General features: G+C 42.9%; 1 protein-coding gene across 4 annotated transcripts; it reads left to right on the forward strand.

Annotated features, from left to right (window-relative positions):
• The first annotated feature begins 205 nt into the window (after positions 1 to 205).
• ldb3b (LIM domain binding 3b) lies at positions 206 to 16032 on the forward strand. 4 transcript variants are annotated; one of them, XM_020460452.2, is made up of 10 exons: positions 271 to 388; positions 584 to 860; positions 7994 to 8145; positions 8340 to 8415; positions 11898 to 11920; positions 13626 to 13823; positions 14050 to 14079; positions 15115 to 15284; positions 15481 to 15517; positions 15596 to 16026. In XM_020460452.2, the coding sequence occupies exons 2-10, from the start codon at positions 765 to 767 to the stop codon at positions 15699 to 15701; spliced, it is 888 nt and encodes a 295-aa protein (XP_020316041.1). In that variant the 5' UTR covers positions 271 to 388; positions 584 to 764; the 3' UTR covers positions 15702 to 16026. The 4 variants fall into 4 exon arrangements, with proteins under 4 accessions (XP_031660639.1, XP_020316041.1, XP_020316043.1 ...); XM_020460454.2 differs by having other exon boundaries at positions 277 to 324; positions 15596 to 16032; XM_031804779.1 differs by lacking the exons at positions 11898 to 11920; positions 13626 to 13823; positions 14050 to 14079 and adding an exon at positions 9985 to 10289 and having other exon boundaries at positions 206 to 324; positions 15596 to 16032.
• Positions 16033 to 16620: the final 588 nt, after the last annotated feature.

A 16620-nucleotide genomic window follows, 5' to 3' on the forward strand; every position in this document is an offset into this window, starting at 1 on the left:
AGAGAGAGTCAAGGAGTGAAAAAGTGATGCAAAGGGATATTGTGACACATTGAGAAGGTGAGATCACAGCAAAACAGACATTAAAAACAGAGAGAGAGAGAGAGAGAGGAATTGATTGATGCGAGGGACAGATAGAGGTAGAGCTAGGGGAGAATGTGTGAGGCTAAGAGGAGTCTATATCTGTATGTGTGAGTAATGCAGGGTGATCAGAGTGAGGCATGCTGGGGGTAGGATTACAGGCCTTATAAGGCCCCTGTACCATCCATCCCCGTCGCTGCTCCACTCAGCTATTCTTGTCCCGTCTGTCCCTTACCCTCAACTAAGGCAAGACCTCTCTAACAACACTTTTCTACACATTTTAATGCGTTGTTCAGGTTTTCAGTTTTAGGTGAATACTAGACTAGCTGTTGTGTGGTTTAAGTTTTAATTCATTTTGAGTGTGTGGTTGGTGTGTGAGTGTGCATACGTGTGTGTGTGTGTGTGTGTGTGTGTGTGTGTGTGTGTGTGTGTGTGTGTGTGTGTGTGTGTGTGTGTGTGTGTGTATCAGAAGCTTTTCAGCGCCTGTCCTTCCTCCCCCTATCAGGTGTTTGTCCCAACCGTCTGGAAATAACAGGGGGGTAGAACTCCGGAACGAGACTGAAGGAGGGGAATCAGAAAGCGAGTGCAAGAGGAAACAAGTACAAAGAAGACAGCGAGTGAAGGAGGAAAGAGCTTTCAGGAGGAAGCAGTGTGTGTGTGTGTGTAGGTTTTATCCAAAGCTGAAGATGGCTACATACACAGTATCTCTCAATGGCTCTGCGCCATGGGGTTTCAGACTACATGGAGGAAAAGACTTCAATATGCCACTTACCATCTCCAGGGTAAGACACTACACACTTTAAGCTTTTCCTGTGTTTGAGAAACAGACTTTGAGTGTGATAAATAGGGGTTACGGTTCGCTGCTGTGTGTGCGCGCACATGCTAAACGTGGGTCCTATTTAATGACGTAATGATTGATGACAGATGACGAGGGGTGAGGAATGACCTGCCAACTATAGAGTTCTAAAATACACTCCTCTCTGTCACACCCCTCCTCTTTCCATCTAGACCTGTTGCTGTAGTTGTGTGTTATTGCACTTGCAGGTACAATGACGTATTTCCAGTGGATCTGGAAATGGCAAATGGCAGTAGGGGGAGGAGGCATCAGAGAGGGAGAGAGGGGAGGAGAGGTGCGGTCATATGGAAAGCTGTGTGTTACCTAAAGCGTCCTGCTGGGCCTCTCGGATGCCAAGTGTGTCTCTAAAGACATCCTCTCTGTCCATCTCTGGTCCTCTTACTATCTCCGGTCAGGTCTGAGGAAAAAAACAAAGGTACATAATGGTTGGTCCATTTCGCAGACCTGCTGGCTGCTTTGGAGCTGTGAACTCCCAGTCAACTCAACTCTGTCCTGTAGTCTGCATCAGCTACCTGATGCTGTGTGAGGAAAGAGTGTGATCTCTGGAGAGTCTGATCTCTCCTCATTACTGTAATGATTTGGCAGATGTGAGGTACAGAGCTAGCTAAATAGCCAGCTAGTGAGTGCTAGCTCATTTTGAGACTTTACCTTCCCTGAAACCTGAAGTGGAGTTGTTCTAGTGTTGATGTTGATGAACATGATGGCTTCTGGAGCATAATGTTTGGTTGTGAATAGAGGATCACACTCAGTTTCCCAGTTTCCCCTTGACTGTGTGTGTTTCTGTCACGAGGGGGAAAAGCAACAGGATTTGAGAATCTGGGTTGAGCAGGCAACGTGAAATAGAGGCAGACAACAAAGGAACAGTTTTTTTAAAGCATTTATTTTAGAGCATGATTCTTTCCATAACTGTGTTATTTTAAGTTGTACCAATAAAAGATTAAAACACACAAAACATAAGGGAGGAGAGAAACAAAAAGCACAGGAAAGGAGGCAGGCGTCCATTTTCTACATGCTTCCGTTGTCCTCCAAACCAGAGATATGGATAAAACGACGTGATACTTATGTCTCCACCCTAACAATGGGATTCGCTGTCCACAGAATGGAACCCATCAAGTTCCCGCCTATTCCTCTCTTTGGATTGGTGGATGTATCTCATTATTTGAACACTTTTTTGAAAATTCGATGAGGGGTGTTGACCTCAACCGCCTACATTCAATGGAGAGTGAATATGCATAGACCTAAGCATCACAAAAGCTATATTGGATCAAATAGGCCTCATGTAGCCAATTAGCAATTACATTTTATTTTGACACTATTATTAACCTTCTTATAAAAAATACCCAGTTCCACTGCATCACTCTTTATTTTTCACACAGGCTGATTTTGGAGTGGAGTCAGTTCCCTCACTTCATCTCCACCTGTTTTTCACAATCCACTTTGTTAACTCTCCCTCCTATAGAGCAGTGGGATTGGGTAATGGGGACACTATAGTGTGATGCTATTGGATGATAGCTACAGTATTAGAATGTGTGATTAGGCAATAGCTACAGTATGGAGTCATGTGATTGGTTTAGAGTAGCAATGTAGTGTCATGATTGGCAGCAGTTACTCTTCCTGGGGTCCAGCGAAATTAAGGCAGTTATACCATTTAAAAAACATTACGATACACTTCACAACAATCTTTTGGCGGCAGGGTAGCCTAGTGGTTAGAGCGTTGGACTGGTAACCGGAGGGTTGCAAGTTCAAATCCCCGAGCTGACAAGGTACAAATCTGTCATTCTGCCCCTGAACAGGCAGTTAACCCACTGTTCCTAGGCCATTGTTGAAAATAAGAATTTGTTCTTAACTGACTTGCCTAGTAAAGTAAAAAATATATAAATAAAAACAACCCATTTCCAAATACATTAAGTGTGCACGCTCAGGCCCCTAATCTACAACACAAAATCAGTGTGTGCATGTGTGTATAGTTTGTATGCATGTGTCAGTGACTGTTTGTTGCTTTATACAGTCCCCGCTGTTCCAAAAGGTGTATTTTTATCATTAAAAAAAAATCTAATGTTATTGCTTGCATGAGTTACTTGATTTGGAATAGAGTTCCATGTAGTACTGGGCACCTCCCATAGTCTGTTCTGGACTTGGGGACTGTGAAGAGACCTCTGGTGGCATGTCTTGTGGGGTATGCATGGGTGTCTGAGCTGTGTGCCAGTAGTTCAAACATGTCATTGTGCATTCAACATGTCAGTACCTCTCACAAATACAAGTAGTGATGAAGTCAATCTCTCCTTCACATTGAGCCACCAGAGATTGACATGCATATTATTAATAGCTCTCTGTGTACATCTAAGGGCCAGCTGTGCTGCCCTGTTCTGAGAAAATTGCAATTTTCTTAAATCCCTCTTTGTGACACCTGACCACACGACTGAACAGTAGTCCAAGTGCGGCAAAACTATGGCCTGTAGGACCTGCCTTGTTGATAGTGCTGTTAAGAAGGCAGAACAGTGCTTTATTATGGACAGACTTCTCCCTATTTTAGCTACTGTTGTATCAATATATTATGACCATGACAACTTGGTCAATTGCTGATAACTTGCTCAATTTCCACATTATTCATTACAAGATTTAGTTGAGGTTTAGTGAATGATTTGTCCCAAATACAATGATTTTCATTTTGAAATATTTAGGACTAACTTATTCCTTGCCTCTCATTCTGAAACTAACTGCAGTTCTTTGTTAAGTGTTGCAGTCATTTCAGACGCTGTAGTAGCTGACGTGTATTGTGTTGAGTCATCCGTATACATAGACACTTTACTCAAAGCCAGTAGCATGTCATTAGTAAGATTGAAAAATGTAAGGGGCCTAGACAGCTGCCCAGGGGAATTCCTGATTCTACCTGGATTATATTTGATAGGCTTCCATTAAAGTACACCCACTGTGTTCTGTTAGACGGGTAACTATTTATACACAATATAGCAGGGGGTGTAAAGCCATAACACAGGTTTTTCCAGCAGCATACTATGATCGATTATGCCTAAAGCCTCACTGAAGTCTAACAAAACAGCCCGCACAATCTTTGTATCATCAATTTCTCTCAGCCAAACATCAGTCATTTGTATAAGTGCTGTGCTTGTTGAATGTCCTTCCTTATAAATGTGCTGAAAGTCTGTTGTAAATTTGTTGACTGTAAAATAACTTTGTATCTGGTCAAACACATTTTTTTCCAAAACATTACTAAGGGTTGGAAGCAGGCTGATTGGTCGGCTATTTGAGCCAGTAAAGGTTTCTTTACTATTTTTAGGTAGTGGAATGACTTTTGCCTCCCTCCAGGCCTGAGGGCACATACTTTCTGGTAGGCTTAAATTGAAGATATGTTAAATATGAGTGGCAATATTGTCCGCAATTATACACAGTCATTTTCCATCCAAGTTTTCATACACCGGTGTCTTGTCTTTGCTGATAAACAACAATACTTTTTTCGCCTCTTCCACACTCACTTTACAGAATTCTAAATCACAATGCTTTTCTTTCATATTTTGGTCTGATATACTTGGATGTGTAGCGTCAGCGTTTGTTGCTGGCATGTCATGCCTAAAGTTTACTAATCTTGCCAATGAAAAATCATTACATTAGTTGGCAATATTAGTGAGTTTTGTGATGAAAGAGGCATCTGATTTAATGAATGATGGAGCGGAGTTTGCCTTTTTGACCAAAATTTTATTTAAGATGTTCCAAAGCTTTTTACTATCATTCCTTATGTCATTTATATTTGTTTCACAGTGTAGTTTCTTCTTCTTTCAGTTCAGTCACATGATTTCTCAATTTGCAGTACGTTTGCCAATCAGTTGTGCAGTCAGACTTATTTGCCATTTATTTTGCCTCATCCCCCTCAACCATACAATTTTTCAATTTCTCATCAATCAACAGGAATTTAACAGTTTTTACAGTCATTTTATTGATGGGTGCATGCTTATTAGTAACTGGGAATCATTAGTCATTTCATAAATATGTCAAGTGCAGCGTCTGGTTGCTTCTCCTTAAACACCACGGACCAACACATATTCTTTACATCAACAACATAGGAATCACTACAAAACTTATTGTATGACCTCGTATACACTATATTAGGACCAGGCTTTGGTTTTCCTAGATATGGCTACTATATTGTGATCACTACATCCGATGGATTTGGATACTGCTTTCAAGCTATTTTCTGCAGCATTAGTAAAGATGTGATCAATACATGTTGATGATTTCATTCCTGTGCTGTTTGTAACTACCCTGGTAGGTTGACTGATAACCTGAACCAGGTTGCAGGCATTAGTTACAGTTTGAAGCATTCTCTTGAGTGGGCAGTATGATGAAAGACAGTCAATATTTAAAATCACCCAGAAAATATACTTCTCTGTTGATATCACATACTTTATCAAGCATTTCACACATGTTATCCAGATACTGACTGTTAGCACTTGGTGGTCTATAGCAGCTTCCCACCAGAATGGGTTTTAGGTGAGGCAGATGAACCTGTAGCCATATTACTTCAACAGTATTTAACATGAGTTCCTCTCTAAGCTTTACAGGAATGCAGTTCTGAATATAAACAGCCACACCTCCACCTTTGTCTTTTCTGTAGATCTTATAAATGTATTGCTACCACTGTGTCATCAAATGTATTAACTAAGTGAGTCTCAGAGATTGTCAAAATACGAATGTCATCTGTTACCAGCAAATGATTGATTTCTTGAATCCTGATATGTTAACGTGGGCTATTTCTTAGCACTTTTCTGGGATGCTTGATTGTTTTTATTGCTTTACTGGGAAGTTTAGCAGAGGTGCTCAGGTTATTTATGTTCATGCAGGGTGAGCTGCTCACAGTGGATTTCCTCAGTGCTAACAGTATAACTCTGGTTCATATACACATGATTACTGCATACAATAGCTGTAGGATCAGCAGAGGCATTCAGGGCAGTAAGAGGGACATGAATTAGGTTACTCCCGTTGTCTTCCAGCGCCCCTGTGATAATGTACGTTTTCTGAAGCATTACGACAACTCAGCGGCACAATGGTAGGGATTAAATGAGCTGGTCGTGGGTCATTGATAAGTCATTGTCTCAACGCAGATAGTGTCTAGCAGATAGTGTCGTGTGATTTTTGACTGGAGGATAGATGTAGGCCTGTTCATCATTATTTCCATGTTCTCAAGAGAGACAGAATACATGTGTCCCATGGCAGAGTAATGATTATTTAGGGATGGATAACAAGACCGTGATTTGTCCGAAAGTTGGTTCTGATGGATGCAGTGCATGCGTGTGTGTGTGTGTGTGTGTGTGTAGCTGATTCAGCATAAGCAGAGCAGGGTGGTGAAATGTTAAGAGAGCAGATGCAGTTAAGGAGAGAAAAATGGTGCTGCTGTGAAGCCATCCTGAAAGAACCAAACAATTTCACACACACACACGAATGCGGACGCACGCTGAATAAATGAAGGAACAAAGGCAGAAGGCGTCACTGAGGAGAAAGAGGAAAAGAGAGCGGGAGCGGTGAAAACAGATCGATAGAGAAGGTGGGTTTGAGTGGCACTAGCAGGTAGTTGGGGGCAGTTAGGTTAAACAGACTGATGCAGGAGGCGTCAACAGCACTCTTTATTTTTATCTCTTTAACGAGCTGCCTGTAAGCCTATCCTCTATTCCAGTCCCCAGCCCAGTCTCTCTGTCCATGCCCAGTCCTCATACCTCAGCCTTGTACCCTAGCCCCTACTCTACCTCTGACTCCCTAGTCCCTCTCTAGTCCCCCCAGTACTCCCTAGTCCCACAGACATACTTACTCTGCCCTAAGAGTTGTACAGAGACTGCTGTGCATCCATCTAACTCTGCAAATGTAGCAGATGGTGGTTCGTGAAATTCACTCTTCAGCCTGAAGTGTCGTGCCTTGGGCAATTGAAGAAGGCCTTTTCCAATAGCGCAATGGGTTGGAACGCTTTAGGAAGGCAGTCGCGTGTGTCCTGAATTCAAGCCTCTGTATGAGTTGAATCAGGAGGAAGTGGTACTTGCTAAGCAAGCAGCTTGACATCTTTTACAACAACTGTCTGAGCATGTCTGTACTGCTCATTCGGTGTTTCTATCAATGCCTTACTCTGTGGTGTTTTTTTTAATGAGGAAGTTAGTTCAGATCAGCGTTTTCTGCTAGTTGTCTCTAGGTGCTGTTCTATCACGGCCCAGTCATGACACTTGAAAGTTGCGTTTGAAAATGGTGCGCATTTCAATAAAACAATTTTGGATAACTGTTTTTAGTTTTTGTCGTATCTAGAGGAGTATAGTATACTCGAGCAGGAGAAAACGAGACGTCAGTCCACTTTGACAACGGATCTGACTCCTGCTGTTGTGATTGGTGCGTTAGAAAGGTGTGTTTCTTTTGTGGCGCATCTGGACTCCATTGAGGTGTCTCCTGTGGAACATGACAGATAGACAGTTGAGTTCTGTTAAGATGCGCCACAAAAACTATTCTGAAACTATTCTGTATGTGTTAATACATGCTGATCCATCCTGGTGTGTCCTAGTGTGATAACTACAGCTGGTTATCAATTAGACACGGCTTTATCTGATTGGTTTGAGCGATGGCAGATAACCTGACCGACACTAGGATGATCTACTTTAGATTATCACACTCTGAATAACTACCTTATATACTGAATACAAATATAAACACAACATGTAAAGTGTTGGTCCCATGTTTCATGGACTGAAATAAAAGATCCCTGAAATGTTCCATACACTATAATGATTATTTCTCTCAAATTGTGTGTGTGTTTGAGCAGAAGTATCCATGTCAGTTTTTCTTACATAACCCTGCCTCTGTTACCCTCTCTCTCTCCCCACTGGGCACGCACTGGTTGAATCAACGTTGTTTCCACATCATTTGAAGGAAATTATGTTGAACTAACGTGGAATAGACGTTGAACTGAGTTCTTTGCCCAGTGCCCAGGGCTCTCTCTCTCGTTCTCTCTCTCTCTCTCGTTCGCTCCCTTCCTCCCTTCCTCCTAACTCTTCTGCTTTCTCTCTCCCCCTCTAGATAACTCCAGGCAGTAAGGCTGCAGGGGGCAGTCTAGTCCAGGGTGACATCATCACATCGATAGACGGCCTTAGTACAGAAGGCATGACACACCTGGAGGCACAGAACAAGATTAAGATGGCCTCCAATAAACTGGCCCTCACCATGCAAAAGTAAACATATGCAAACACACACACAGGCACGCACACATACACATGGGCGCACAAGCATGCATGTATAGAAACACACACATACACACACACACACACACACACACACACTAGATCTTAAAATACTTACAAGATAACATGCAAAACTACATAACACTTACAAATGTAAAAGTCTGTTGTTGTGGCTCTGCACCCAGGTCGAAACGTCCTACCCCTGTTCCCATGGCAACACCCAGAATGGACTCCCCCATGTCAGTTATTCCTCACCAGAAGGTAAACACACACATGCACGCACACACAAAAAAATGTTTCTGCATTTGAGTGTCTATGCGATTGCCCTTGAACAAAAGAAGACGGGATCAATTGAAGACTGGAAGGCTGTGTGTTGGCGCCTACTAGTGTTTCTATTGCAGCTGTAGCTTCCATATTAAAGAGCAGAGGATCAAGCTCTGGCCAAGGCAATGACTGTTTATGAATGGATAAAGCCATCGATCATGTGACACCATTCATTCCTATGTGAAGACTCAATAGCGCGTTGAAGCCAAATTGAATCGGTTAAGATGCCATCTCTTGGAGACATAACATGCGCCGTTTTAGCTAATCCAGGAAGTGTCGGTGCACGCTAGCTCAGTTCTGCTTCCTCTCATTGAGTTACTCAAGTTGAAGGCCAACTGGGGTACTGGAGGCTTCCATTAGCTACTCCATTATCCTAATAACTTCTTCTTTGTGCTATTTTTAAACCCACTAGAGGCGATATCTGTGCCCCTGCAGAAATCGAACTATAATAATAAAAAAACGACCCATTAAATCCATCTGTTTAAACTAGAGAAATATGGTTTTTTTGCATGGGCTGCGTCTCAATCCACCGCATCCTCTGATGTGGAATGTCCGACAGCTGCAAGCTTCCTTGGACTCGTCTGAAGTCAGTGCCGCCGATGTGTCAACTTCTGTTTGTGTAGTCCCAATGGTTTAGGCTACAAACTATTATGAACCCCACCATCGACAGGTGAGACTCTCACAAACACGTACATGTTTTGCTCTACGATGCCCACCAGCCTCACTAGACTCGTCTGAAGGTAACCCGGTGTCAGTTTTTTTTAAATTAATGGAAGTACATATGGAAGTACTTTAGTGCAAAGAAATGCTTAAGTATGGGTAGAACATTTATTTTATAATTTTCTGAGCTTTCTTATATCTCTGAGATATAGGACAGACACTCCAAAACGTACTTCCTTTTTATAAATGATTTTGCCTGGTTTGCCGCGCATTAGTATGTTATTCAAAGTGTTTCTATGGGCTAATAGCAGTAAAGCCAAATTTGATGTTTTATCAAATATCTGTTCAAATTCCAAATCAAATAGCTATATGACCCTTGTTATTACCGTCGTAAAAGAATTCCATATGTTAGCTTAGTAAAAACCCAGCCCGGACCCTTAGACCTTAGGGAATTGGTTCAAGGACATACATGATGACTGGAAGGCTGTGTGTTGGCGCCCACTAGTGTTTCTAAAAAATTAAATACATCTGGTATATTAGAAGCAATTATTAGTACCATGATTGGATTTACACAAAGTCTGTCATTTTTCCGTTCACCATAATGGGGAGGGGGACGCTAACGCGGTCAGTCTTGAACTTCCGTGGCTATCTATCTATCTATCTATCTATCTATCTATCTATCTATCTATCTATCTATCTATCTATCTATCTATCTATCTATCTATCTATCTATCTATCTATCTATCTATCTATCTATCTATCTATCTATCTATCTATCTATCTATCTAATCTCTCCCCATTTCTCAGTTTTTCTGAGTCCCTCACTCTATCTCTCTTGTCATTAAGGAGGGTGAGCATGTTAAAAAAGAAGAAGAAGAAGAGGTGGAGGCAAAGAAGTTTGGGAGACTATTGTCTAAAAAGCCTGTAGAGCCGACCCCTGCCCTCCGTACACCCTCTCCGCTCCTCCCCCCCTCCCCTGCCGCTGCAGTGTCTCTCTCGAGCCAGAAGGGACAGTATAACTCTCCCATCAGCCTGTACTCTGCACACACTCTCAGAGAGATGGCCCTGCTGCAAGGCAAGGTTGCAGGAGATGGGGTAGGGGCCGCCAAGCTGGGAGGAGAGGGGGCAGACAGCGGAGTGCCGTTTCTAGGGTAGGTAGCCTGGGGCCATAATGAAATGGTACCCAGTTCCCTGTATAGTACACTTCTTTTGGCCACATGTTCCCTTTATATTGCACTTCTGTTGACCAGAGTCTCACTGAGTTCCCGATCACCTCCTCCGACAACAAAACATCCAAACTAACTAGGAGACAAAACACTCCCTCCTCTCCCAACCACGGGACCTACTGGAACAACGTCCTTGTTGTACTGTCCCAATTTTTTATTTCCCTCCTCACTCTGTTCCTGTCCCCACCCCCTCCCCTGGCTATCTCCACTCTAGGACAACTTAGGGTATGAGCCGGGGGGGGGGGGGGGGGGATCACACATCCCTGCACACCTGTGTGCACATTAAACAGGACAGTGATCAAGAATACTCAGAACATTCCGTGATTTTCCTGGAACACATTCTCCTGGCTCACATGCACACTCGCCGCCCGAAGTGGTAACGTGCATACTCTGACACACACCTGGACTGTCTCCAGGTAACACTGCACCACACTCTGACACACACTTGGACTGTCTCCAGGTAACACTGCACCACACTCTGTGGATGACGACTACAGTCATTCCGCTGACGACAGGTGCTTTAGCTGTTAGGAGTTGATGGCCTTTGAGGGAGCATCGCTGTCACTTCTTTGCTAAACTCAGCTGGGCTGGGGGGAGAAGTTCGGTGGCTGTGCTGACCAGCATATGGCAAACGTGTCCGGTAAAGTGTCGGTAAGCACGACCGTATACTCACGCAGATCCCTGGTTCAGTACAGGCGACCCTCTTTTTGTAAGCTCACACGTACACAAACTCGGGAACAGCTGCTTCTCGGCACGCTGGAATGTTCCACTCGGGTTACAATGCATCCCAAGCATCTCATACAGTATCGCACACACACACACAGTGTCCCGGGATAGATCCATCTCTATATACAGCCCATGACACATTAGCTTCAACAATTTGTGTAGTGTGTGTGTCTTGGGGGTTTGGGCTGAAAGTAAAAAGACATTTCCGTTCTCTCCATGAAAATGAACAATAAAGTGCTCTTCTTCTTCTGTCTGAGTGTTTGTGCGTACGCTTGTGCATGTCTATGAGTGTCTGTGTACGTGTGTGTGTGTGTGTCATGTGATTGTGGAGCCCCTGCTCCTGTCAGTTAGTCTGCTGAGTCACAGGCAATCCTGGGAAATATCACAGTTGATGACACACAACTGCCATTATAAACTGGGTGGTTCGAGCCCTGAATGCTGATTGGCTGAAAGCCGTGTGTTTGACAAAACATTTCTTGTTGCTGTTCTAATTACGTTGGTGACCAGTTTATAATAGTAATAAGGCACCTCGGGGGTTGGTGGTATATGACCAATATACCATGGCTAAGGGCTGTATCCAGACTCCACGTTGCGTCGTGCCCAAGAATAGCAAGAATAGCCCTTAGCCATGGTATATTTTTCATATACAGGGTATATTGGCCGTATACCACACCCCCTCGTGCCTTATTGCTTAATTATAACACACAGAAGGACTCCTATAACTCCTATACCTTACTATCACTCTGGTAATATCTGCTCTCTCTCTCTCTCTCTCTCTCTCTCTCTCTCTCTCTCATATTGTTACAGATTATTGCAAACACGGCTGGAAAGTCAGTACCGTCTGAATGTGCAGAATTTGCATGAACAAAGTTTAAGAGGTTGTATTTGTGCATGCTTAGCTGTGTGTACTTCGTGAATGGCATCTTGTCCATAGTGTGAGCATTGATTGATTCTCTCGTGTTGATGGTGTGTCTATTCTGAGCATTTTTGTCAGAATCATCCTGCCAGGTTGCTTGTGTGTATGTGGCAGACTCCGCTTGCAGTACGAGGTAACACTTAATCACTCAATGTACATGCACAAACATGGATATTGAAACAAACTATTTCTAAATCTTATGAAATAGGATGGTAGATAAAGAAAATATGATAACATAATCGCTTAGGATCTCACTTGGTGAAGTCCATAGGACCAAAAACAGATGACTGCAATGTCTCTGTTACTAACAAATACAGTTAAGGGTGGAAACTCTACAATTGACTTGAAAGGCACTCTGGGAAATATTTGAATAATGCTTCTTTTTTTTTCTTCTTTCTTTTTCAACTTTTATTTAGCTAGGAAAGTCCGATAAGATTATTATTTTCATTGACAGCCTACCCCAGACGACGCTGGGCCAATTGTTCGCCGCCCTATGGGACTCCCAATCACGGTCGGATGTGATACAGCCTGGATTCAAACCAGGGATTGTGGGGACACCTTTTGCACTGGGATGCAGTGCCTTAGACCGCTGCACCACTTGAGAGCCTTAAGCAATGTGTTAATGTATCACTGTTCCGGTGTGTCTTTCAGTGTTGATTTAACATTCTCTGTGTAAATAGTCTTTATTTGACACTGGAGAATTTGCTGTGTAGACATGCGTTCACAATATATTCCGTATGGTACTATACGTATGTGTGTGTATGTGTGTGTGTGTGTGTGTTGATGTGTGCATGTACACATTGGTAGTATATGTGTATTAGTAAAGCATCATAACTAACTAGGAATTTACAGTGTGTAGAGTGCAGAGTGTGTTTGCGTCTTACAGCCTGTTTAGTAGTGGCTTGGGTTGATTTGGTTTTCCTTGCTAGTCCGTAAAACGTGTCAGAGACATTGTATTTCTTGACCACTTTGTGATCAGGTGAATTTTCTTGAAGTCATGGCTTATGCTCAATTTACTAGTCCTGAGGTGACACTATAGACAAATAAATAATAAAATAAGTAGAAAAAGCGAAGTCACCTCAGTCTGCTTACATTGTAGATAGAGACTAGGTACAAAGTAAGCAGTGAGAGTGACGAGAGAGACAAACAGGTACTATACAAACAGATATCGCGTACAGGAGAGACAGACAGGTAGTGCTAGTGTACTGGAGAGACAGGCAGGTACAATGTAATCAGTGGTACTGTAAATGTACAAGAGTGAGACAAACCGGGAGCAAGCGAAGTCATTAGTAGTGTTTATCATGTGTGTGTATACCTTGTAGTGCTGTGCAGTGTGTGAGCCCGCAGATAGAGGAAGGTAAGTGATGACTCTGAACCCTACTCCTCTTGCACCTCTCACCATCCCTGCACCTTTTTTTTCTCTCTTTCTTTTCTCCCTCTCTCCCATTTTTATATCATCGCCGCCCGGTCGTCTGATTCCCTTACAACCTGTGAACCCAAATATGGATCCCCATCGCCGCCTGCCCCCTTCATCGCACAAAACCCGACCAACCCTCCCAAAAATTAACCTTTATCCCTGACCCTTGACCCTGTATCCCCTCGACCATATCCCTCTCCAGTCAGGAGTATGTGCCCAGCTTTAACCCCATAGCTCTGAAGGACTCAGCTCTGTCTACCCATAAGCCCATCGAGGTGCGCGGCCCGGGAGGCAAGGCCACCATCGTTCACGCTCAATACAACACCCCCATCTCCATGTACTCACAGGACGCCATCATGGACGCTATTGCCGGACAGTCACAGTCCAAGGGCCATGAGGGGTAGGAGAGCACACACACAATGCAGAGAATACATTTTGTGTTAAGAGGCGGGAACTCTGTCTGGGTCCTGCTGTACTTCTCCACTCCCAGTTATCGTCTGTGTCAATCACGTCTTTCTTTCTTTTTTTCTATCCTTCCTTCCTTCCTTCCTTCACTTAATCTACAACCCACCAACCAATCAACCACCCCTGTGTTGTCATCCAAACCCCCACCTCGCCCCCCTCAGTGAGGATGTACCTGCTGGCTCCCCCCTGGCGTAAGTATCACCCCCGACTCATCCTTTACTCACCGCCTACTCACTCGCCTCTCATATCTGGTATGTAAATAACATGTAATAAACTAATATTGGGCTCATGTTCGGCTTATATGCTGTAAGTCTAATAAACCGTATCAAACTCACATCTGTCTCATATGATATCATCTCATGATACATTTGCATATATCATATGGCTATTGTATTTTTCACATGGCTCTATCCATGTGTCTAGCTCTTTTTCTCTCTGTGCATCTGTCTCATGGTCCGTGTGTCCAGTTTCTTGCATCCAGAGGTGAACTGCGGTGTTTCAGGGGTTAACTAAGCTGTCTCAGAATGTTTTCAGGGGTTAACTCTGTTCTGATGACATAAAAGGGAATTTTCTGAGTATCACTGGTCTCCCCCTCCTGTTCTAACCCTCCAAACACTACACGATGCTCCTAACCCTACACACTAAAAACAAATGGTTCTATATAGTGACAAATAAGTGTTCTTTGGCTTGTAACCATAGCAGAACCCTTTTTGGTGCTCTATGAAACCTTTTTTTGAAGGTTCTATAAAGAACCATGCTCATCAGGTTCTAAATGGAATACATGACACAATAATAAAAAACTATCGAATTTTAACAATATTATATGGCTATTAAACCAGAATTAAATAAAATAAACTTTGGTTCCACAAAGAACCTTTAAGATTGAGAAAGGTTCTTTATAGAACCATTCCACATAAAGGTTCTGTAAATAACCATAAAAAAATTATTCTATATAGCACCAAAAAAGGGTTCTGCTGTGGTTACAACCCTTTTCGGGGCTATATAGAACCCTTTTTTTTAATGGTTCTGTGCAAAGGAACAAGTTGAATCCGGTGGGTGTGATAGCTCTGAGCCAGCTGGGGGACGATGTGTAGAGAATTGAGAACTACTAACTTACTCCAGGGTTTAAACAAACTTGGTCCTGTGCAATGTGCATCGATCCTTCTTCTATCCCCTACGGTCTGCATTCCGTTACTAGTTACTGACCTCATGTCCCCTGCCTGCAGTGGTTCCCTGCCTATGAAGGACCCGGTGGTTGACAGTGCGTCTCCAGTCTACCAGGCTGTGATCCAGACACATGATAGAGACGAGGAGATTGCCGAGTGGGCCAGACGGGCTGCCAACTTGCAGTCCAAGAGCTTCAAGATGCTGGCCCACCTCACCGGCACTGAATACAGTCAGTACACCTCTACTCAACGACCTCTTTCTCGCGCTCTTGTTCTGTCTAGCTCTTATTCTCTCTCTACGCTCTCCTTCCCTCTTCATCTCATGTCTTCTCAGTCTCTGTACTTCAGAAATTTCTCCTCTTCAAGTTTTATGTATCCTCACCTCTCTTCTCCCTCTCTTCTCTTCCCTCCCTTCGCTGTCCTCAGTGCAAGACCCAGATGAGGAGGCCCTGCAGAGGTCGAGGTGAGGCACACACACACACACACACACACACACACGCACGCGCGCACACACTTTACCCTCTCTCTGTCTTTCTCCCAGGGATAAGTTTGAATCGGAGGTGAAAGGACCTCGCTTCCGCAAGCTGAAGAACTGGCACAACGGTCTCTCAGCTCAGATCCTCAATGTCCCTGAGACTCCCTTCTGATTGATCTGCCAGATCTATCCTTTATCTTAGGAATGATTATAATGTTTGGAATGGTTTTTGCCTTTCTTTCTTGTTGGTTGTTTTGCCTCTCCTAACTGATAGGGAATTGTACAAAAAAAGTATTTAAGAGAAATTGTAAAAGTGATCATGTAAACACACACTCGCGAACACGGACATGCGCACACACACACACACACATGCACACACACACCTATGTACGCATGCTAACAATTAACAAAGATGCACACACAAATACATATGAATGCACATATACCCACACAATTTAAATGTACTATTATCAATGTGAATAAATATTTTCTTTAAATCAAAATGCCTATGTGAGTGTTGGTCATGTGTCTCGTGTGTCTCTCTCTCTGGTAGCTTTCTTTCAACATACTAACATAATCTCAGACACCCGGTGATCAACAGTTGAAATGAGATAGGTAGGGAGATACAGTGCATTCGGAAAGTATTCAGACCCCTTGACTTTTTCCACATTTTATTACGTTACAGCTTTATTCTAAAATGGTTTGAATAAAACAATTTCCTCATCAATCTATACACAATACCCCATAATGACATTGCAAAAAACTATTTTTGGAATTTTGGGGGAAAATGGATTAAAAATAAAAAACAGATACCTTATTAATAGACAGTACCATACAAAAGTTTGGTCACACCTACTCATTCCAGGGGTGTTCTTTATTTTACTATTTTCTACATTTTATAATAATAGTGAAGACATCAAAACTATGAAATAACACATATAGAATCATGAAGTAACCAAAAAAGTGTTAAACAAATCAAAATAGATTTTATATTTGAGATTCTTCAAAGTAGCCACCATTTGCCTTGATGACAGCTTTGCACACTCTTGGCATTCTCTCAACCAGCTTCATGAGTTAGTCACCTGGAATAC

This window comes from Oncorhynchus kisutch, linkage group LG25 (genome assembly GCF_002021735.2).
Source record: "Oncorhynchus kisutch isolate 150728-3 linkage group LG25, Okis_V2, whole genome shotgun sequence".
NCBI lineage: Eukaryota > Metazoa > Chordata > Actinopteri > Salmoniformes > Salmonidae > Oncorhynchus > Oncorhynchus kisutch.

Coding starts and splice junctions, on each gene's coding strand:
- ldb3b (XM_031804779.1), top strand. CDS start 765: ATGGCTACATACACAGTATCTCTCAATGGCTCTGCGCCATGGGGTTTC. Junction 861..7,993: donor TGCCACTTACCATCTCCAGG/GTAAGACACTAC, acceptor CTCCCCCTCTAG/ATAACTCCAGGCAGTAAGGC. Junction 15,518..15,595: donor GAGGCCCTGCAGAGGTCGAG/GTGAGGCACACA, acceptor TCTTTCTCCCAG/GGATAAGTTTGAATCGGAGG.